Source organism: Tympanuchus pallidicinctus, unplaced genomic scaffold, assembly GCF_026119805.1.
Source record: "Tympanuchus pallidicinctus isolate F22 unplaced genomic scaffold, pur_lepc_1.0 scaffold20, whole genome shotgun sequence".
NCBI lineage: Eukaryota > Metazoa > Chordata > Aves > Galliformes > Phasianidae > Tympanuchus > Tympanuchus pallidicinctus.
In genome coordinates, this window is record NW_026294722.1 from 12,896,484 (window position 1) to 12,919,223 (window position 22,740).

The window sequence follows — 22,740 nt, forward strand, 5'->3', positions numbered from 1 at the left end:
CAAGATTTCATGACACTTTTTAATGCATACTTTTATCACTTGACCACAACCCTCATACAGCGTCCAGCCTACAACTGGTCAGTTAAAGACAGGGCTAATCTCCCTTCCTGCGGGCTAGCTTCCTTAACTACCTTTTCTTAAGGTGCTCTGATCTTTGAAGACAAGCTTAGTCCTTGCAGAGTGATTAAGAGCTCCTTAACAGCTTCAAGAATGGTCACCCTAACCGAGGCAAAAGCACATATTTGTTGTATCTAAGGATACGCATTGACGACTTGTACAAAGGTTAGGTCCTATCTGACTGATAACACCGGGGGTGGGAGAAGCTGCCAGGCACAACCTTGCCCTCTTGACCCTGTAAATCGTGCTGGGGTGGTTCAACTTCCACTCTACAGTCTGGTGCATCCAGTGCTTGGCTTCCTTATGACACCTGGACAGGATTTTGGTTCAGGAAGAAGAGAAGAAGACTGAGACATGTGCCAGGCCCTGGAGAAAAGCTGTGTAAGCTGAACCATGAGTGATTTCACCTGAAGATGTTGGACGCTGAAGGAAGAACGCCAAAAGGAAAAAGGAGAAATGGAGATGGAAACACAAAGCAGAACAGCCCTGCACAACACAAAGCACCGAAGCCCTGGGATTTACTGGCAGTGGGCTCAGAGTTCCTCTCCATCACTCCTAGAGCCAGGTGCTGCTGGAGCCATGCCCTAAGCTGCCACAGAGCAGGTTTTCTGGAGCACCAGCAGTGAAACCCAGTGCAGGCAGCAGGGATGGCACAAACACTCTGTTCTGCAGGCTTCACCAGACATTTGTCTTTCCAGGCTCACACTGTGCTCTGTCCTCAGCAGAAGCCTCCAACCCTGGGCTCTGCACAACAGCACGGCTCCACTCAGAGCTCCACAGCCCTGCAAGGCAGCGGCGCATCTCCACAACACTCAGGACAGGCAGCACGCTCAGGGCAGGGCACTGAAGTTTGCCTCATTCTCTTCTTTTGTATGTTGAGCATCTGCTGGCAGCCAGCACACATCACCCAGGAACCCCAGCCCCAAGGCCTGCAGTGTGTGGGGCTCTGGGGCCTCAGCACCACTGGCCCAGGGGAGGAGAGGTGATGCTGGGAGTGAGGATGCAGATGGGAGCTTGGGGGTTTCACATTCCACATGATGACATCTTCCCTCTCAGATCAAAGCAGCTCCTATTCATTGAGCACATGAACGAAGGAAGCAGGGAAGGCGCCTTGCCTGTGGGGCTGCCCTTCAATCCAGCCTTTCTGCAGGGAGAAAGAGAAGAAAAGGAGTGTTGAGCACGGCACAGGGAATGAGGAAGTGTACTTTTACAGCCACTGCTGGTTGGTCCGATAGTCCTGCTCTGGGCCAGGACATGCATCCCAGAACCCAAGCTCCATGAACCACCTCCCATACAGGGACGCCCTCAGAGGGGATGTTCCTGCACATCTCTAGCTGCCCAAAGGGTCATACAATGCAGCACTGCTCCAGGCTGTTAAATAGAGCTAGTCTGGTGAAGACAAAATTTCTAGATGCTCTCCAGGCCACCAGAGTGAAATGTGAAGGACCAGGCTTGTTCACTGGAGGCTCTCTCTAGGAGCACTGCTCTTGTCCTAGGGAGGATGGAGCAGTTGCTTGAGCATCGCATCTGGGAGCAAGTCAGAGCAACGGCTGGCAGATTGAGCACAGTGCTGTGCAGAATGCCAGTGGGAGAAAAAGAGGAATGAGCAGAGAAACAGTATGCAAGAAGAGGGACTGAGTACCCACACATGGCACTGGGGCAGCTGTGCCCTGCATGGGCAATATCTGCACACCAGAAAGACAAGGAAGAGACAGAAAACATACAGACTGTGAAAGGTGATGTTACAGAAGAGGTTTCTACAAAGTTTTCGGAGCAGAAGCTCAAGAGGAGGTTTGACTGCTGCATATCATCCAGATCAACATCTGGGAGAAAGAACTCTTCTCCAGTATAAAAACACATTTGATGGCTGGATGGAGAATCTGAACTTATTTGGGTTAAAATTTAGGTGTCATTTTTAGATGGGAATTATTTGGCAACAAACAAAGACATCTGCTATTCTTTTTATTCTTATTATATACCTTTTTATTCTTATTATATACCTGCTATTCCTGCAAACATTATTCACCTGCCATCAGAGCAGGGCTCAGGGCCATGTCCTGCCCCACAACCCAGGGCTTACTTGTACTACCCCCAGCCTGCAGCACACTGGGGAAACAGGGGCAGATTCAGAGGTTGTGAACCCCTTTAGAGCTCCTAATTTATTTACAGCATGTAAAAATGCTTATTTCTAAAACTAATTACAAAGAAGGTACGGTTTATAAGAAAAACAGTGGAAACAAATTTCAAGGATTTCCTGGGGGAACTCAATGAGCAGGTGATAAAGATCTGTGTTTGCTGTCTGCAATTGTCTGAAGGAAACCATGGCACGCTGGCTTTTTTCTCTGCTGAGGCACCAGATGCCATCACAGCTGCCCAAAGAAGTTCCAGTTTTGGAGATATCGACTGGCCAACTGGGCAAGACCTGGTGTACTGCTGCTGTGTGCAATAGGGGATAGAAATCTGTTAAGTTTCTCCTCACACTGTGTGGTTCATACCAGGACTGAGGATCTAAGGAAGACTTCCTTAGAAATGGCCAACATGAGCCATAGCTGAGTGTCAGGTTGGGGTGGGCAAGGAAGTTGCCATGGGGTGAGAGGAATGGCCAGGACACAAGCAGTGCGAGAGGAAAGCAGCAGAGCTGGAGGCAGGTGAGAGGTCCATGCAGGACTTGAAGATATTGGAGTAGCTTGGCCAGATGTAAGCAAGAGGTCGTGCCCCAGGGAAAATGAAAGGTGGAGAGATGGAAGCAGAGCAGACAACAGCGGCTGCAACAGTCGCGGGACAGGGGCAAGAGGTGGATGGAGAGAGGAGCTGTGCGCATCCAGGTGCCATGGTTTGTGCCCAGGTTCACTCACCCACCAGTTGTCGTCCTCCTTTTCAGACACCACAATGATCTCGCCTGCGTGGAAAGTCAGCTCATCGTCCCGGTCAGCACTGCAGTCATAGAGAGCGCGGACCCTGCGGAACAGCAGTGTGTTCTGCAAGCAGGAGAGAGCACTGTCAGGCCTCTATCCCTTGTGTCACCAGCTTTGTCAGGCACAAATGTAACAGCTTTAGTGCCTTGATGCCACTAACAAAAGGGCTGGGGAGAAGGGAAGTCCCTGCAGTGCAGAGGGATGGGCCAGAGAGGACATTGCACCCTTGCTCATGTCCAGAAGTGTACCCTGTCTGACCTGCCAACGGCCTGAATTCAGAAGTGAGGTTTCTCTCAAAAGACACTGGAGCATGACAGAGCTTTTGGCTAGCAGTAAATAACAGCGATCATCCCTGTGCATGGTGTGCACTGGGAGGGACCTGCCATTTCCATGCAGAGCATTCCCAGCATCTGGTGGGGATATGTCAGTGCCAAGGAGGAGCAGCAGTGGGGCTGGGAGGAGGGGCTGCTGGGTCCAACTCAGTTCAAAACTGAAGGTGGTAAATGCAGATGGGCCCAGGAGCTGAGCCCATAGCAACCTACTGAACTGCTCCTCCGAGGAAGAGGAGGAGGGACATCTGAGGCACTTCCAGAACTTGGATCTGACTCGTAGGACGATTGGTGTGGGCCAGGTTGTCCTGCTTTTCTGGAGACAGATGCATAGAGGCAGTCCGCGGCCATCAGGGCACCTACAACAAAAGCAGGATGGTCACGACTTCCTTCCTTTAATCACAGGTAGGCAACAGCAAGCACCACTCTTGGGCAACATTGCGCAGCAAGTGCAGAGCTGGCAGTGGTAGGAGCTGGGATGTGCAGCTCCCAGGTGCCCCCAGTCTACTTTGGCTGCACAAAGCCATGGCCAATCTGATTCAGCAGGTGCTGAGCTGCAGACCTCCAGTAGGCCCTTCTTCCACCAGCACAGCCCATCCCCATAGCACAGCCTGGATCCTGACCCAGTTTGTTTGTTACCTGAAGCCAGACCAAGGATGGGTTTCTCCGGGCTGAGTGGTACCCAAGGAGCTGGATCTGAGGATGTGCGCTTGTGCTTGGTGCTCAGAGGCAGGGATGGGCTCCTCCTGGTTCTTGTGTCCTCAGCAAAGACAGATGAGCTGGTCAGAAGTGGACGCATCCTTTCAGGAGCTAAACAGGGAACACAAACCTCCCAGGAGCAAAACTCCAGGGAAAACTGGCACTGTGCATTGACAAGAATATTTATTTCTCTGCTTGCAGGTCTGACTTGAGAAACATGTAAGGTTGGAGACCCAGCTGTGACAGAGGGAGAGGTGGTCAGGTAGGACTTAGAAAGTCTCCCAGAAAGCAGGACAGCTTGAGGAACTGAGGACCTCCATTTCTCAGAGGTGGGACACATCATGGAAAGGCTGGGCAAGGGCAGCAGGAGCAGTCTGACCAAGGAACAGAACTCTTCCTACTGGCAGCTTTCCCTTCCCATACCTGTCCCAGCAGCAGCACTCAGGAGCGTACGGTGCATTCTAACAGTGCATCCTAACAGTGCCAGCATAGGGGCACTAAGAGTAAGGGTACACCATGCAGGGCTCAGGACTAAGGAAAACAAGTCAGCCTTCTCCCCTTGAGGAGAAGAGCATAGAAGGCTACCCTACAGCACCAGACAAGTCTCATCAGTGCCCTATCCTCTGCTGATGGAGCTATGCTGTACAGATCCAGCAGCTCACCCCATGAGCCCACGCAGGATCTCACCTGACTTCGCCCGATGGGGAGGGAAGGGAGGTGGGTAGGAGGGGGCTGGTGGCACATCCAGGCTGCGGAGGTGGGTGTGTGCCAAGGCATAGGTGTCTGGCCGCCTCCCCTGAGGCACTGCCCCTGCTGCTTCTGGTCTGGAGGCAGGAGGCTGGGAGCAGCTCTGCGGACAGGAAGACCCCCTCTTCATAAGACCCAGCTGGAAAGAATATTTGTAAGTTAGAGTATCCAATACGAGTGATCAGCCAGTACAGGAGCACCCACTCCAGTGTGGTGGGAGAAGGGCCAATGGTGGTATGCATGGAGCTGAGCCCACGGAGGATCCTCACCTTCTCATCCAGCTCATCGTCACTCTCATACATGTCATCCTGGCCCAGCCACCACTCGTACTCCACATGGACATGAGGGCTGAACTGATTGTTCTGGGCCTGCAGCAGCTGAGGCACAGAGGAGCCCCCTCAGGACCCACCAGCCCTGCCCACTGCACCAGCCCCATTTCTGACAGACCATTTGGTTATGGAGGAAACAAACTGTATGTAAGGCTGCCAGCTCAGCAGGCCAGGAGTTTTGCAAAGTTGTCCAAACACACAGTGGGACATGGCCAAAGTAAGGCTTGGACTCACCAAGGAGATGCTCTCACCCTGTGTGGCTTGGTGCAGTTTCAGGTTCCCCTGTCTGACCTGTCCCAAACTGCCCAGCCCTGAGGTACCCCACGACAGCAGGGCCAGAGCAGACCCCATGGCACCCTCCTCTGTGTCCCACACCAGCAGTGATGATGCTGAAGGATTTGGATAACCCTGCACCAGGCATCTGTGCAGTGCCTTTTCCTGCCAGGATGTGTCCCAAAACAGACACTGTGTCTTACCAGTTCTGCACATTGGTGATGTCTTGTCCTCTTGGCAATGTCCAGGGCCGTCTCTCCTGCTTGGTTAGCTGTGAGGGGAAAGGCAGCCTTGAACCTTGCTCAGGGAAGTGAAGAGCAGTGCTGCATGTGGGGAGCCTGCGGGCTCACAGCAGAAATGCTACAGTCAAGGGGAAAAGAGAAGAGGATGTGCAGTGCAGGAAGAATAAATGCCAGAAAGGTGGAGAGGGGTGCTGATGGCACTAAAGACAACAGATCCTACAGATCCCATCAGATCTACCTGCTGCTTCTAGGGACAAACACATGAAAAAGAAGGGACAGCCTAAACAGACTGAAACAAATGCTCAAGTCAAAATTGATAATGGCAGGAAGATAAAGAATGGGGAAAGACTGATGAGACACATAGATAAGGAGAGATGGGTAAATCCTGCTGGCTTACAGAAATGGGACAGGGGAGAAGGACAGAAGAATACAGTCACTGCCAAAACCTAAATGCTACAGAACCCAAAGCTGACGGGCAGAGGAGGAATCCATAGCTGACACCCCTTGTCCTCTGAGTCACTGCAAGAAGCTTTGGGCAGACCTGGTACATATGTGCTGGTGGATGGCAGACTGTCTGCACACCCCACACCTGTGAGTATGGGTATGGCAGAAGACAAACCATGACACTCATTTTATTTTGGATTCATTTTAGGCCCCTGTCTATGGAGCTGCAGCACAGGGCTGAGAAGGGATGCGCAGCTATGGGGATCCTGGGGCTGAGGAGGGGCAAGAAGTCTGCACCCTTAGGGCTCACAAAGCATCCCCAGACCAGTGACAGGGCCTGCACTGAGACCTTGAGTTGCTTCAGGTAGCCAGAAGAGTCGAAGAGTCAGTAAAGATGGGTCAAGTGCTGCTGAGCCTGACGTGGCTGAGGGAGTGGGAAATTTGGCAGCCAACTCCTATGTGGCTACAAGGACACGTACTCAGTCCCTACCATCCCACCAGGGTCCCTCTGCCCTTATGGGAAACATACTGAAGGAGTGCCCAAGAAGGAATGGCTCAGCACAGCCTTCCCACTGGATGGTGAGAACATGTGTGACCTTCCATGTCACTCAGGAATCCAGTTTTAAGTTCACTTCTGTGTTGTGAAGAGCACGCTCCCAGCCATGATGAACGAGCAGACCTATGACCTGGGCTCCAAAGCACCAGCATGCACTGCCTCTGAATCAGCATTTTGTCAGGCCTGTTGCCCATGCTCCAGCATTGCACCACTGGTTTTGAAAATAAGAGCTAAGTGCCTGTCACTCTATGGGCAGGCTTCCCCAGCACCATCATTAACCTGCTTCTCCTGAACCTCCCCAGCTGCAGGCAAGCCCTGATGATCACTCCAGCAAAGTCAGAGTGAAGAGGAAGGGAAGAGGAAGGGAAAGGAGAAAATTCCAGGATCCCCTGGCCACTCACTGGTGATGATGCTGGCTTTGGCCTTCAGCAGCAGTTTGAGGCACTCAGGTTTGTTGTGAAAGCAGCAGTAGTGAAGCGGCGTGTTCCCCACTATGGTCTGCTTTTCCAGGCTCCCGCTGCAGCAGAAGGTGGATATTGTCAGCAGACTGAGCAGAGCTGCTGGCCCAGCCAAATGCTGCTCCACGTGTCACCCTAACCATCTCAACTGGAGGTGGCCACCACCAGCATCACACCTCAACCCAGTGATGAGGGCAGCCAAGGCCTCTCTGCTCTAGAGATGGTCACCCTAAGTCCACCCCGAGGCACATTTGCTGGGATGCCTGCTCTGGTATTTCTTATCTTGGGAGCATTTTGGAGAAGCCCATTGCTCTTTCACTCTTCACTCACACTGACTTGGTTGTGACAAGCTGACCAGATATTTTGAGCTTACCTGTTCTGGACAAGAAAATCAACAATATGCAAAGAGGTTCGATCAGACAACAGCACTGCCAGGTGGAGGATGGTCTCCCCGGGTTCCTGTAACAGAACAGAAACAGCAACAGGATGGGACCATGACACCAATAGGGAAGAGCTCTGTCCTTTGGGAACTGTTCTTTATGCATCCCTAAGAGGTGAACAGGAGCTGGTGTGATCTGTCCCTCTTCAGAGCCATGACCACCAAGGCTGGAGAGAGCTTAGGAAACATGTAGAGGCATGGAGCCATGTTTCTCAAGGAAAACTTTTCTAATTGTACTTTCCTCACCTTCTGCTTTGTCCTTCACACAGCCTCTTCCTTTTTCTCAGGGGCTTAGCCACTCATCTTCTCACCTGCCCTTTACCTGACACCTTCCTCATGTATTTGTGATGGCTTCATGAAGAATCATTCACCCCCATTTCACATTTAGAAACAGTAACCAAAAGTGATTTTTTTTCCCCCAGTCCAGCAGCAGAACTTCATGGAGTTCACCATTTCAGGGTGTGCAACTGCTGCTTCACACAGATCTGCCCCTCTCCTGCCTATTTTTCCCAAGACATCCCATACTGAGGGTGCTTCTTTCTCATTGCCAGGACAGTCCCTTGCCTTCCACCAGGTGTCATACCTGCAGGTGTGCCTGCACAGGCTTGCTCAAATCCATGTTCTCAGCGTAAGCTTGGAGCAAAGTAAATATGTCCTTGCCCTTTACAGCTTCTGGGAGGCTTGGGCACTCAGCAGCAGGGCTCCTCTTGGCATATTTCTTCTCAATATACTTGGAAATGATGAATTCTTTTCGCAAGGCCCTGGCAGAGATGAACCAAGCAAGAGTTAGGGGCCACAGAGCAACCCCATAAGCATCCAGGGACACCCCTCCTCTCCAGCTGCCCCAGCTGCTTTCCTCTTTTCTCCTGCAGACCTGCCAGGCAGTGCAGCACCTTTCCCATCCTTGTTCCCAGCAGGGCTCCCACTGCCTTCCTCTGTTGCCCCAAGGTCTTGCTGGGAGGAACGGGGAAGCATCAATGCATCTCCCTGTCTCCTGGATACTTCCATACTCTTCATCACCTCTTCTCCAGGCAGAGAAGGGTTCTGTATTGGATTCAGCTCCCCAGTGAGATGTTGAAGAAACACCATACAATGACTGGGTGGGAGAACCCAAGGATCATCATCAGCAGCTTCTGGGAGAGGGCTGGCCAAGAAAGCCCTCCAGCTGCAGAGTGTGAGGTGAGTAGAAGCAGTGACCAGATAGAGGATCTGGTGGGCAGCAGGAGCCCCAGGACTAACCACATTCTCACAGCAAAGGTGATTTCAGAAGAGCTGAATTAATACTATTTCACGCGGTTTCAGTTTTCTCAGTGGTGAAAGGTCCAGGGGTGGACCTGGCAACCTTGATCTGCTCCTGCAATTGCATTTTCCAGCTCTCCCTGCTCTCTGGTGCTCCCTGGTGCCAGGCTCTGACCTGTCTGCTCACTGCAGAGTAGATCTGCACTGCCTAAAAAGTGCACCAACTGGGACTTGCAAACCTGTAAAGTACCCTGGCTTGAGCCTCTGCAGACTCTGATGGTCCCCCCGGCTACAGGACTCCCCCAAGAGCTCTGCCCAATTAATGTTTGCAGCACTAAGTCCTGGAGAAGCCCCCAACCATTGCTGGTACCAGCCACCACCTGAGCTCCCCCCTATGCTCTTCTAGAAGCTGGGCCACTCCAGGATGAGGAACAGAGCTCGTGTCTCCTGAGAAGCTCTACAGCTGCCAGCTCTGCTCTCTCCCAGATGAGAGAATCATGGTCTCGCTGCTTTCTAGTTCCTACTACTTCTGCAGCCATGGTGCAAAGGGCCCAGGAGGAATAATGTGTCTTTCCCTCCTTCCTCACCAGGTCCCTTCATGCCAGATATCCTTTGTCTAACCACCCAGAGACAGGAGAACAGACAATTCTTGTTACCTCTGCACTACCTTAGCAAAAAAGTCATCTGCTATCTCAGAAGAGGATTTTATGGCCTCCATCCATAGCAAATGCAACAATAGATATGTCTCCACAACAGTAATTAAAAACACAGGCTGGAAGTCGCAGAGCTGTCTTCTCTTCACTTATGTCACAAGAAACTTGGCCATGCATGTCATGATGCCCACCACTCGTTTTCTCACCATCTCTCCTTCCTTGCTTGATCCTACACTGAGCTCACCAGCTCTGAGCCCCAGCTATGGTGATCTGTACTGCACCCACATGTTGCTTTGCTCTGTCCCCTCCATCCTCCCACCCTTTCCTTCCTGCTGATATGCACAAGTACAGCTGTCCTGCTTGGCAGCTCCAGCTTTTCAGTTTTTTTTTTTGCTTTCCCCTTTCCAGCCCTTTTTCCTTGATCCTGACCCTTGTCCTGCTGGCTCTTCCTCACACCTTCGGTCTCTTTTAAATCTGTCCTGTTGAGCTTGATGAAACTGATTCCAAAGAGGAGTTGCAGCCTGGGAAGGAGGCCGGGCAGTGCCACGTGCCTGGCTGCTGTGAGGAGCAAGCAGGACCACAGAGTGTGCCCACAAACACCGACTCCATCAGAGCAACTCACATGTCACTGTGTGCCACGGGCTTCAGGGAAAAGCTGGAAAGACTCGCTTCCATGATGCCATTGAAACCAGCGTTGCCAATGTTCCTCGCCAGCTGCAAAACAGCCAAGCTAGAGGTGATACGGGACATGCAACTGTACTGCATGCGTGGCAGCAGGAGAGAAAGCTCAGGGCTGAGGTGCTGGCCAGGTATGGAGAGATGTCAAGGAGCCAGGGGCTCTGCACTGACTGCTACTGCTGAGATGTCCCAACTCCAGCAGTACAGCCATACAGCTGAGCCCCGGGTTTGGAGCTGGGTGAGCAATGTCCCTGTGCATGCTCCCATTCCCTGTCTGGACACCAGCAGCTCCCATCATGGACTGACCAAACCTTTCTCATTCATGAACACGCTAAAACAGTGCCAAGGAAAGCCACCAGCCTCCTGTCCACCCCATGTTCTGCTCAACCCTGATTTGGGCTTGGTCCTGCCCTGCAGCTCTTCTGCACCAGGGCAGGACATCTGACAAAGCTGGAAGAGATGAGCGACCCAGGAAAAGCAAAGGGACATCCTCGTCTCCTTGAAGATGGCAGCTCCTGCCACAGTAACCATGAAACTCCAGGAATTACAGCTTCGTTCTGGAGGCAAAGATCTCACTGCACTAATTGAAAGGCCACAGCAGAAAAGAAGGAGGCATGCGGACAGAGCACAGTAGCAGCATCCTACCAGCAATTCGGAGGTTGCCAGCTTGTCCAAAGACAGTGACTGGATGCGGGAGATGTGCACACCCATCTCTCTGTGAATCCCAGAGCACTCAATGCAGATCAGGATGCCATGGTTAATGGAGAGCCAGGTGGGATCTGCAGATACAACACTGCTGGGGTCACGTCCATCTCCCTCTTGTCCTCTCCACCACGCAGAGCACAAGCGGCACAGCAGGACACGCAGCAGAGAGCTGCTGGAGCAGGGAGGGGAGGCAAGCAGCTGGTTCTCACCTGGGGCCAAGCAGTCACAGCACTCCCTGTTTCCAGGCATGTTTCTGACCTCCTCAACTATGGCCCGGGTCAGCTCCTCCCTGCTGCTCTCCCCTCCACCCTGCACCTTGCTGAAGGCCACGTTCAGTGCCTCCTCCTTGCTGTTGCTGAGGACAGACACCCATCTGCAAGGGCAGAAAGTGGCTTAGGAGAGAGCCCAGAGGTGTGGGGCTGGCTTTGCATGGGCCCCCCTCCCCCTCAGCACAAGGCCCCTGCACTGGATGCCAGCAGGAAAACGGGCACCAGAAGCCTCCATGACTTGCTCAGCCCCTAAAGCAATCATAACACAGCAGGGATGGAAAGGGGATCAAACAAGGGCAGCAATGAGCTGCATAATTAGCCGACGAGCTAGCTCCTCATCAGAAGCTAGAGGAATGTTTTTTGACTCCCACCAAGCCGCCCTTTGCTAACAGTACTTACACAAAACAGTCCTGCTCGTCCTCTGCCAGGAAGCGGTACGTGCGGTTGTCTGAAACAGACACGGCCATGCCCCCCTGTGAATCATCTGCTGGGCTCAGCAGGGTGGCAGCCCCCTCATTCCACCCAGCCCCTCCTCACTGCTTCCCTGACAAAGCTCCTGAGTGAGGCAGAGGAACCCTGTTTTTGGCTAAGCTGATACATGGGAACTATGCCCACGCTGCAGTGGTGCCCATCTTGTGCCCTGAGTGTGCACCACTGCTTTGGAGCAGAGCTACCCCACAGCATTGCTTCCCAGTCCAATACAAAGCCACAGAGCTTTGCTTCCTCCATGCCCATGCTCACTTTCTAAACCCAAAACACCAAAGCCGTTCTGTGCACTTTCCAGAGGAGCAGCAGGGGAGTGGCAGCACTCACGTGAAACCAGATCAAAGCATTTCTTGTCATCCATGTTTGGCTTCACCTGGCAGGTCAGTAGGTTCAACTTGGCCGGAGGACGGTTGGACTATGAGAACAAGGAAGTCTCAGTCCTCATGGCATCAAAGCATTGGAACAGCCAAGGTAAGGCTGGACAAGGCTCTGAGCACCCTGATGGAGCTGCAGGTGTCCCTGTTCATTGCAGGGGAATTGGACCAGATGACCTTTTAAGGTCCCCTCCAACTCAAATGATTCTATGAAAGGGTGATGGCCCAGCAGTGACAATCACCACCAGCACTTCATCCTTAGCTCTGCTTTTGGGAGCAATGCAAGAAATAGCTACATGGACCTCTTTTTTCCCCAACAGCCATCCCATGCTGGTATCCCCTGGTCCCCAGGCTCGCTGCCCTCCGTGCACACAGGTGTGGGGGGCTCCCATGTTAGTCTCTTACATTGCAAAGACTTCAGGCTCAGCGGAGCAGCACAGCAGTGCAAGCACCAGGCACAAGGGCTCTGCTGAATCCCAGAATTGCCAGCATGGTGGGCAACAGGGGGACAACAGGGGTGGGCAGCAGATCCCAGGCAGAGATAGCAGGGGCTGGAAGAAGCAGTTCCTACCACGCTGTGAGAGATGGTCAGGTAGCCATTGCTGACAGTGCACTTCCTCTTCTGCCAGACTTTTCTCAACCTGGAAGTGAGCAGAGGGTGATACAAGAGGACACATGGCTGCCATGCAAAGGAGCAGATCATCCATGCAGCAATGCCAGTGAGTACAAGAGCTATGTAAGACGACATGCTGGCTCTGCTGCCAGAGTCTGTTACTCATGGTCTGATGGGACCCCATTGTATGGCATAAGGATGGGCTTGTATAGACAGGCAGCACACATCAGCTGCAGAGGCAACGTAGGCACAGAGCATTGCTTGGGGCTCAGGTCCTGTTGGGGAAGCACACAGACCTTTGAGACCTTGGAGTCCCCAGCAAACAACCAAAACTGTCATCTTCAAACTGCTCCAAACACCTCGAAGACCATACAGAAGTGAGGGAAAGAAGGAAGGGAAACTGAACTTCAGCCTGTGATGAAGGAGACTCCAGAGCTCTGGTTCATGATTTTCTGTCCGGTTTCCTGTTTTTCTAGGACCGTTGATGGTCCTTTCCAGGCACACACACCTCCCAGTGCAGGACCCCTGCAATTCCCAGCAAACAGGCTCCTCTGGTGGAAGGTCCCCTGTCCAGTGACAGCAGTGTACTTTCCAGGAGCTCACAGTCTGGCTGCCAGACATGGGCATAGGCGAGGTCCAAAGCAGCATAAGGGGAGCCCCAGCTCCCTGCTGGCTTTTTCCTCTGGCCCACCATGCCATCTCCAATGCTCATCTCCACCCCTCATTTCTACTCCTTTCCCTAAATCTCCCGCAGGAAGCTGAGCCCAACACTGATCTGTGGAAAGGCAAAGAAGGGTCAAGGCTGGAGGAAAGGAAGTGAAACAGAGCAGAAAACACTGCCCAGCCTATATAGAAGTCCTTGTCCCACCCATGAGGAGCACTTGCAGAGGTCCAGAGGGCACTGGGCATCTCCATGGGATAGGAGTACCCTCAGCCAGGAAGTTCTGCATGGGAGGCCATGGGCAGCTGCCACGGTGCCACACACACCTCAACCTGTTCCTCTGCCCTTGCCACCAACCCAGGAGAGGAGGTCAGGCTGGGTGAGCCTGCCCTGGCCCTGAGTGACCAAAGCACAGCTGACAGGGACACGCTGAATCCCAACTCACCCATCGCTTTTCTTAAAGAGAGTCCCTGTCTTCTCTGTGCCGTACTGCTTGTTCCCCTGCAGCTGATGCATGTTGTACCGGGCCTGCTTGCTCCCCACGTCCTGCAAGCAGAGGGATGGCAGCAGCTGGCAGTAACAGCAACTGGGACAGAGGTTGCTCCATGCAGGATGGGGCCAACAGCGCGCTGGGAAGAAGAATCTGCTCTTACCTCTCTCTGCTCCAGCTGCAACGCTGCCTTCAGCTGATCCCGAAGGGCACACAGCTGCTTCTTCTCCTCATCCTGCCTGACTTTCAGCTGCAGGGCACAGAGAGCACATCGTGGGGAGGAGGAGATTGCTGCATGCCTGCCCCACGGAAGCTGAGGCCCCCCCCACACCCCACAGCCCTCACCACCTCCATGGGCCCGTGGGACGTGGAGCCCTGAGTGGGAGGTGGCAGAGCAGCATGCCATTTAGCCACCATGCTATTTATTGGAGGAAAAAAAACAGCTGTTTGCAGTTCTCTGTGATGTAAAAACAGCCAGCAGCTTGAAGGTCACTGCAGTTGTTTGGGATTTTTTTCCTCCAGTTTGGTACTGTCAGTAATTTAAAGGTCTCCAAGCCAACAAAAAGTTGATTTCCACTGGGTGTCTTGGTGCAGGAGTGTGGCCCCAAAGGAACTTGGGGATGGAAGGAGTTTGCATGAGGGGTCAGGAAGATACTGTGCACTGTTACCCCACGCCAGGGCAACACGCATTCTCTTTTTGCTGTTATTACCACCACCCTGGACAGGCTGTGCCAATGCATCACCATTCTGTTCAGAGAATACATTTTTCCTAGCATCCAACCTGGTTCACATTCCAGGCCTCTGCAGAAGACAAGGGATATAGCGAAGGACAGAGGCCGAGCAACCTGGATCTGAGGTCTGAAAATGCTGGGAAAGATCTTCTACAGAGAACGGGGGACTTGGCACCACCAGAGGTCAGCCTGGTTCTGAAGTTCCACAGCAGCTTTGCTGTTTTGAAAAACATCTTTCTGTCTCCAGGCAATGTATAACCACAAGAGCCCATAGTAAAAAAAGTGGAAGGTCACAGCTCCTGAGAACAGCTCTGCAGAGAGGCAAAGCCCCCAAGGAAGAGTGTGAAGAGCTCCAGTTGGCAGCAGTGGGCAGGGAAAGCCAGGAGCAGAAGCCTGAAAGCCTGAGGAGCAGCTGGGACAGTGAGAATTGAACGTGTTAATGCCTCTGGTATCCATTGCCATGCTCCTTCCCATTCTGTGCCCTAGGGTATTACACCGTAACCTTCCCCTCAAGGATCATTGCGCATCAGAGGCTCAGGAAACCACGATCAACTGATGCAGAAGTCTGCAGATCTGCTTTTGCAGAGGGAGAGACAGCCCTGGGGCAGACATCCCTGCTCTGCACCCTGCTCCCCTCAGCACACCCTGCTTCACGTGAGTACTCACGCTCTGCAGCTCCGGGATGAGCTCCTCTGTGAACTTCTTAAGTTTTGCTGTTGTGTTCAAACATTCCTGGAAAAAACTGAGAGGAGAGGCTGGTGTCAGAACACATCCTGAAGTCCTGCTCATTGTGCTGAGCCACACTGGGCTCTTCTAAGCTGCTGGCTCATCAACACCTTCAGCAGACAGCATTTCTGTTTCATAGTCACCAAAGAATTTCTTAGGATATAGACTGTAAGAAAAAGTGGAGACTTTAAGAAAAGTTCAGGGCTCATAAGTCTGTTTTCTTCATAACTTAGATTTCAGTGGCCATTCCTTGCTATCTTCTTTATGCTGTCTAATGAGAATGTTAAACTGAAGAGATAATCAGAGAATGATTAAGGTTGAAAAAGCCCTTTAAGATCATCTAGTCCAGCCATCAATCCATCCCCCCCTGCTCACTAACCGTGTCCCTAAATGCCACATCTCCATCTTGAAGACCTCCAGGGATGGTGACACCAACACCTCCCTGTGCCAATGCATCACCACTATTTCAGAGAATAAATTCTCCCCAACCTGAACCTCTCCTGGCACAACTTAAGGTCATTGTCCCTTGTCCTGTCACTGTTACCTAGGAGCAGAGGCTGACCCCCACCCCACCCAACCTCCTTTCAGGTAGCTGTAGAGAGCAATAAGGTCTCCCCTGAGCCTCTTCTTCTCCACACTAAATAATCCCAACTCCCTCAGCCGTTCCTCACAGGACTTGTGCTCCAGAACCTTTACCAGATAATACACTCCACTGAGATCCTTGGCTCCATTACCTCCAGGAGAAGATTTTTGTCATATTAGACTACAGGCCAAGTAAGCTGCAAGATCTCTAGGTCCTGCAAACTAAACCACTCCCAGACTGTCTCTAAAACCAGCACTTGTGGAGTGAAGGGCAGTGAAGGCAGGTTGCCAGTCATCTTACTTGAACTGTGTGTTGCAGTGCTTGATGTGGTTTTGCAGCAGGTCGATCCCTTTCTTGGTTTTGATCTCATTCACTTTGATTAGATACTGAAGGGAAAAGGACACAGGAACTGAAGGTGCAGCTTTGGGAAAAATGTCCCTTACGCACTTTTTTTCATGTTGTCCTCCCTCCCATTAACAGTGAAGAGCAGTGTGTTGTGGTTCTTCATGTTGGTCGTGCCATAATGGTAGCAGCTCATGTGGCTTTTATAGGGTGAGAAGTTGGTGGCAGGCAGAGCCCATGAACGCCAGCGCTTTGGTCTGGCAAATGGAATGCTGGACTCATAATGGGTGCAACTGTATCTCTACTGCCAGGTTAGTAGAGTACGTTCTTCATCTAAACTCTTTGAGCTCCTATCCCAAATTGGGTCTACTGCAATGCAGGCAGCTCTCTGGCCAGGCAGACCTCAAAGGGCTGGGACAGGAAGGAGCTGGGCAGATGTGTGGGGCCCACGCCATGGCCTGGCTGATGCCGCCTGCCCTGTCCCTGTCCTTACCTCACACATGTTTAACTGGAAGCTCCTGCGCTCCTTCTCCATCTCCTCGGCGATCTCCCCCCCGCTCACCTCACCCCTCACCATGCCGTGCTGCTTCGCCAGCTCGCGCTTCTCCTTCTCTATCTTTGTGCTCGAGGAGAGAGGACAGACACCTGAAAGGCTCCAACCGACTGACGTCTGCTGGAGGCAGCCAGAAAAGAGCCCCCAGACCCAGGTTTCAGGGTGAGGGAGCCAGACAACTTACAGTTTGCTCTCATAGTCTTTGTAGGCCTTCTCAAGGGGCTTCTTGAACTCCTAGGAAGAGCCAAAGGCACAGTGACTGATGATTATGACCAAGACCGACCCTTCCTCAGCCTCATCATACCACTTTCCCACAGGGTCACCCTCGAGTCATACTGTCACAGAGTCACCAAGGTTGGAAAAGACCAGCAAGTTCTTCCAGTCCAACCAGCAAGGCCATCACAGCTCCAGAACATGGCTGTCCCCGGGTACTCATGTAATAGAGAACTGTTTTTACTTCTACAAGGCCATTTTTCTTTTCCCATCTGACTTTGGGTGACTTTATCTTCTCCCCATAATCTTACCATATACACCTGCATTTGACCATCAAAATCATTTGCACAAACACCAATGTTCTGCTCCATTCTCACTGCTTACTGCTCTACAGACCTCTGTCTCATAGAAAGACAGGGTAAATCTGGTTGGAGGGGGCTCCTGGAGGTATCCATCCCAACCTGCTGCTCCAGGCAGGGGCAGCACTGAACCAGGACCAAGTTTGTCCAGGCAGATGTCAAAAACTCCCATGGTTAGAAATCCCATGGCCTCTCTGGGTCCCAGTGCTTCTGTGTCCCTTGCAGTAAAATTGCTTTATTGCATCATGGCAGAACCTTGTCAGAACAGATCTTGCATTTATCTTCATTCTCATGAAGATGTCAAACAGATTCAGGTCGGGCTGTGATCCCTGTTGGACCCCATTAAAAATGCATTCTGCTTAATCACAGCTCGTTGCCAGCAGCTGTTTTTTCCCTCTCTTTCTAACTGATTTTCTGGGTCCCCAATCTTCTTGACATTGCCCTTAATGCAAAATGCAGATGTATTTTCTTCACATTTTGTATTCTTTCGCCACCTTACTATATGCTAAGAAGTTCCAGAATTTTTTCTCTTTCCATATTCATGCTCCTATTGAACACCAGCAGCCAATTTAGGGCTGCCTAAATCAGGAAAAATACTATCTCAGACAAGTGTAAAACTCTAAAAGAAGAACTGCTTTAAAAGAAGCACTTCTCTGCTCTGTGCTCAGCACCAGCTCCACAGCCCCATCAGCTTTGCTCACCCCTTTGATCTCTTTCATGTCTCCCTTTATCAAGGACTCCAGGGAAAAATTAATGTTGTGGTCCAAACTCTGCAACTGGAAAGGAAAGAGAGAGATCAAGTAGCTGGCATCACCCACAGTGGTCAGGAATAGCATGAGAGCTCCTGGAAATTGAGTGGAGCCCCCAGCTCTGTGACTTGAAATATTCCACTCCTGGCCCTGCATGAGGGAGACAAGCTTTTGCTGGTGCTGAGCAAGGAATGGGGAAATGCAGGGCAGGAAAAGTGTCTGGGGATCAAGAACTGTTTGCAACAGAGCTCTTTCTTCCTGCTAATACCTACACCCAAGCCACCAAAACGTGTTATCAGTGTGTTCAGTGTGTGTTATCACTGTGCTTCAGCAGCTGCTCGTAAACCAACAGAAGGAACCTCTTAGAAAACAGGCAGCTGGGAGCCTCCAACCTTGGAGATGAGCAAGCTAGAAAAAGCCACAGCCAGCCTGAGCCAATGGTAGGGTTGTGGCTACAAGCAGGGCACTGGACTGGAGACTGTGCCCTTGCAGCCAGATCTTCTGTGAGCCCCAAGGCTCTCCCAGATCCTTCCTAACCCCTTGTTGTTTCAGCACGAGAGAAGGGCCAGATTTAGGCAAATGTACCCACAGCAGTTTTGTGTCCCCTGAAAAGTCTTGTAGATGTTTCTGTAGAGCTTGAGAGGTATCCCAACTCATAATGAGCCTCTGGAAAGTGGTGCAGGAATGGCTCCTTGGCCCTGCTATCACTATAACCTCGCTCAGACACAAGGACAGGACTCCTGGGATCACCCATTTCCCTGCTGGTACAACGTGCATGGGATGGGGGCATCCATCCTCCTCATGCTGCAGATGCCATGTCTGATGTGGCTGTTGTCTTCAGCCTCAAGCTGTCTGTCATCACTGCTTCTGCCACTGCTCCTGCCTTGGTCCAGGAAAGGGCTGAGCTTGGACCTCCAGCTATGCACCAAAGCCCGTTCCTGGGGACCGCCCACCCCACTGTGACCCAGGGGCCTGCAGGGGATGCACAGGGGACGGGCTGCCTACCAGGCTCCTGACGGCAATCAGCAGCTCCTGAGTGAAGGCTGCGAAGGTGCTGAAGGCGTTAGCCAGCTGCTGCTCTCCCTCCAGCTGGTAGTTGGCTGAGAACAACTCCTGGGCGGCAATGTGGGCTGCGAGGTGGCTGATGAGGTCTGAGGAACACGGGTGGTCTCCAGAGAGTGCAGGGGGACAGCCAGGATAAACTCACTGCCAGGAGCCCAGCTCTGCTCTAGCACTGGAGCCCGCTGCACACCCCCCACCCTGCTATAAAAACTCCTAGGACACAGATTCCCTGCTGCAATCAACCCAATCTGTAGCAAGGACTCCCCTTGACCTTCCATTGCTGCCTCTCCCTCCCCAGGCCCCATTCCGTCCTGACCTTGTCCACAGCCATGCTCTGCCTTGGCAGCTTTTCTCATCTTCTGCAGCACAGCTCGGTCTGCATCCAAGGCCTAGAAATGCAGAGGTTATCACTGACAGCACCCTTAGGCACATTTCTGTAACCTGCAGAGCTCAGCCCAAGCCTCAACATCCCCAGGCCAGACTGTTCTGCCATCAGGTAGGTGATGGTCTAAATGGCAGCAGTCTGTGAGAATCTTAAATAACAGCAAGCTTTCCTGATGGCCTTCTGGAAGAGGTGACCAAGCTGTAGGAGAGAATTGGAAAGTATTTCAGAAGAAGGGCTGTTCAGCAACAGGAGGGGCTGATACCACTGCTGACCTTGTCCTTGTTGTGAACCACATCAGCCAAGGCATGCAGCTGAAACACTGCAGCAGAAGAGGGTGTTTGTCTGGTTCTGTGGGGATCAGCACAGCCAGGACTGTGGCATCTGAGGCTCTTCACCATAAACACTGAATTATCCAGAGTGCATTAAACTGGAAGCTTTGGAGGAGCAGCTCCAGCATGAGATGGGGATGTGACATCCCCATGGCCATCGCCAAAGCTGCCTCCACCCCTGGGTTCCCACCATTCTGTGTGCCCAGCTCCAAGAAGCAGCACTGCCTCCAAAGACCTGTGCTCTGTCTGACACACACGTGGATATGTTGCCAACCACGAGGCAGAGATCACAGACCTGGTGCTTGGCGCAGGAAACCCCAGCTCCCTTCCCTGCCTGCACTGTCACTTGTGTTCATTCATTCTCCTTGAAGGCAGAGCTCTGGTTGTTTTCTGGGCTCAGCTGTGTGACTTCATTGCATGCCCACCGTGCTGCATGTGCTGCTTTATGCTGTGCTGGGGCTGATCCCAGCAGCATGCATCCAACAGCAAGTTGCACACCAGGGCTTTGCTGTACAACTTTCCCCACATCCCTGGTAACAGCTGCTCACTGAAGCATTTCAGGAACCACAAAAGGGGGCAATTCTGCTTTTCCAAAGTGAGACCAGGGCCCCAAACCCTGTGGCTGCAACCCCTTCAGCTCTGTCCTTATGCTCACATCCTTCTCACGAGGAAGGCCCAGTTTGAGAGTGACCACCCATCCACAGTCATGACTTTCACACTTGCAGGACAGCCTCGTGTGAGACTGGAGCCCCTGTGGGACTGAGTGGGCTCCAGAAAGAGCCTCACTGGGTCTGATGAGGACAGAGACAGAGCATTCAATTCACCTTTTGGCCATGCACACTGGCAGTTCACATGACACACCAAATTCCCCTTTTTTCAGCTTGGGGACAGGGCCCCATGAGGGATGGATGGAGCAGTGCTGGTCCCAGGGCTGATCCTGAGGAGTGCTGGCAGCAATGGACGCCCTTCAGCATTATTTTTTGGCTTTCCACTCATTGGAAAGCCCCATTGCCACTCCAGGGCTGCAGTGCCAAAGAGGAGATAAAGTCCCACTGCAGCCCAGCTCATGCCTGCTCTTGCCCTGTCACTGCAGAGCCTGCTTGCTGTCACTCTGCAGTGAGAGCCATGCTCTGCCATTTCTGTTCACTCTGTCACGAGTCCCAAGCCAAAGGTTCTGCAGAAAGGAACAGTTTTTGCAGCGTACATTTTTTCTAACCACAGCTTCCTGATGTAAGCAGCTCTGTTTTAAAGGAGTGGAGTTTTGAGTTTTGTTTTGGGTAGGTATAATGGAGTAATAGTCACAAATTAAGCAACACAAGGAAATTGCCCCATGCCCAGGGCTCCTGAGCACATTCTGTCCTGCAGAATGCTGATAGAAAAGCCTCAGAGACCACTGCAGACAATGGGAGCAGAGGGGCTGCCCCGTCTTTGGGCAGAGATGGCAGACCCCAGGTGCTGGGGGGCTTTGTGGCAGCGCAGTGCTCACAGCCCACAAACAGACCCCAGCAAAGCCCAGGGCACCATCCCCGTGTCTGCTGGAACTGCAAAGTCATGAGAGCCACTCCTGCCCTTGTCCATGGGTTTCCCAGAGCTGCTTCCCCTCCACGTGGCACCTGTTGCTGTGTGCCAGGGTCAGGAAGCAAAGGCATCTGGCCCCAGGGGGCTTTGAATTGGGAGCTGACTCAGTAGTTGGCTCTGATCCCTTCTCTGTGGATTTTTTGAACTGCCCGTGTGTTCGGCTGCCAAAGTTCCTAGTTGGCGTATCACACAATTCAACTTTGGGCAAGTGAGGTAACCCTCCCACCACTCCAAGCACTGCTCTTACCTCTGTTCGCTTTTAGGGCGACGTTTCACGGGCCAAAGCACTCCATCCTCCTTCACCACGAGCCAGGCATGAGATGCAGCCCTCCCACAGCCTGCACTTTGTGTCTGCCCCCACCCGCAGATACCCATCACCCACTCAGCACACCCAAACCTTCGCTTTGGGCGCTCTGCACCACACACCAGCACCACGCAATAAGAGCCACCACAGTGACACCCGTATGAGTGCAGATCCCACAGGACTGCCAGGGAGAAGGCTGCCCCTGGGGTGCCAATCCCCGCCCCATGCCCTGCTCACCTCCTCCATGCTGCCGGCAGTGGCCTTACAGCGGGCCATGTGGCTGGTGAAGGTGGAGGTGGTGGGTGAGCTGAGGTCCTCCTGCACCTGCTGCACAAAGTCACACACCGAGATGGGTGCTGCCATGGTGCTGCAGAGAGACTGAGCCAGAAAGGGGAACTGCAGGCGCTCTGGGGCTGGACAGGGGGACAGGGAGGGGGTGGGGGCATGCTGCTGCCAGTGGGAGCCCCTCACCTTTCACACCACTGCACGCACAGAGAGGCACAGCTGCAAATCCTGTGATCCTGAGCCAAAACGCTTTTAGGAAGGCTGAGGCAGATGCTTCCTTCTGGGTTATGGGGAGCCTCAGCCTGGGGGGGCAGGGGAGAGTGCAGCTGAAGTGGTTGTAAGAGCCGAGGTGCTGCTTGGGGGTGTGCATGTGATGTGCTGGGGTGCACTGGGTGGCCCAGGCACTGCTGGGATGCATCAGATGTGCAGAGTGAACTGGTAACTGCTGGAGCACGCTGCTGGTGTGCACCACGTGTGCTGGGTACAGCAGGCACCAATGTCTTACAGAGTGTGCTGGGATGCACTGTGCATGCTGGGGTGCGTCGGGTGCCACCCATACGGCAGTGTGCAGTCCCTGCTGAGAGTGGGCTGAGGCTGCATGAGGAGCAGTGGTGCAGTGTGAGTTGGGGGGGAGGGGGCCTTGCAGCCTGCTTGCTCCCTTGTAGCCCAGGGATCTGCAAGGGTGGGAAGAGGCTGCTCCCTTTGCCATTCTGGAGCTAACCCTACCCCACCGCCATCTAGTTTCACTGACAATGCCACTCTGAGCACTATCTCCTGCAATGCAGACAACCCTTCCCACCAAACCTTCCAGTGGTGCACCTTGAC

At 52.8% G+C, this 22,740-nt stretch overlaps 1 protein-coding gene across 5 annotated transcripts; it reads right to left on the minus strand.

Annotated features, from left to right (window-relative positions):
• Positions 1-22,481, minus strand: LOC128081079 (arf-GAP with SH3 domain, ANK repeat and PH domain-containing protein 1-like). 5 transcript variants are annotated; one of them, XR_008206973.1, is made up of 27 exons: positions 22,102-22,481; positions 21,868-22,008; positions 19,351-19,423; positions 18,978-19,123; positions 17,925-17,999; positions 16,836-16,885; positions 16,592-16,721; positions 16,057-16,142; positions 15,114-15,189; positions 13,880-13,966; positions 13,672-13,772; positions 12,524-12,593; positions 11,906-11,993; positions 11,492-11,540; positions 11,033-11,196; positions 10,764-10,897; positions 10,063-10,154; positions 8,132-8,309; positions 7,483-7,568; positions 7,053-7,168; positions 5,613-5,680; positions 5,077-5,184; positions 4,748-4,946; positions 4,001-4,171; positions 3,575-3,720; positions 2,973-3,075; positions 1-1,261 (listed from the first exon to the last, which is right to left on the minus strand). XR_008206973.1 is itself a non-coding variant. In XM_052683992.1 (27 exons), the coding sequence occupies exons 2-27, from the start codon at positions 21,991-21,993 to the stop codon at positions 1,187-1,189; spliced, it is 2,781 nt and encodes a 926-aa protein (XP_052539952.1). In that variant the 5' UTR covers positions 21,994-22,008; positions 22,102-22,480; the 3' UTR covers positions 1-1,186. The 5 variants fall into 5 exon arrangements, 4 of the variants coding, with proteins under 4 accessions (XP_052539952.1, XP_052539951.1, XP_052539953.1 ...); XM_052683992.1 differs by having other exon boundaries at positions 2,973-3,095; positions 4,748-4,910; positions 22,102-22,480; XM_052683991.1 differs by having other exon boundaries at positions 2,973-3,095; positions 22,102-22,480.
• Between the last annotated feature and the right edge of the window lie 259 nt (positions 22,482-22,740).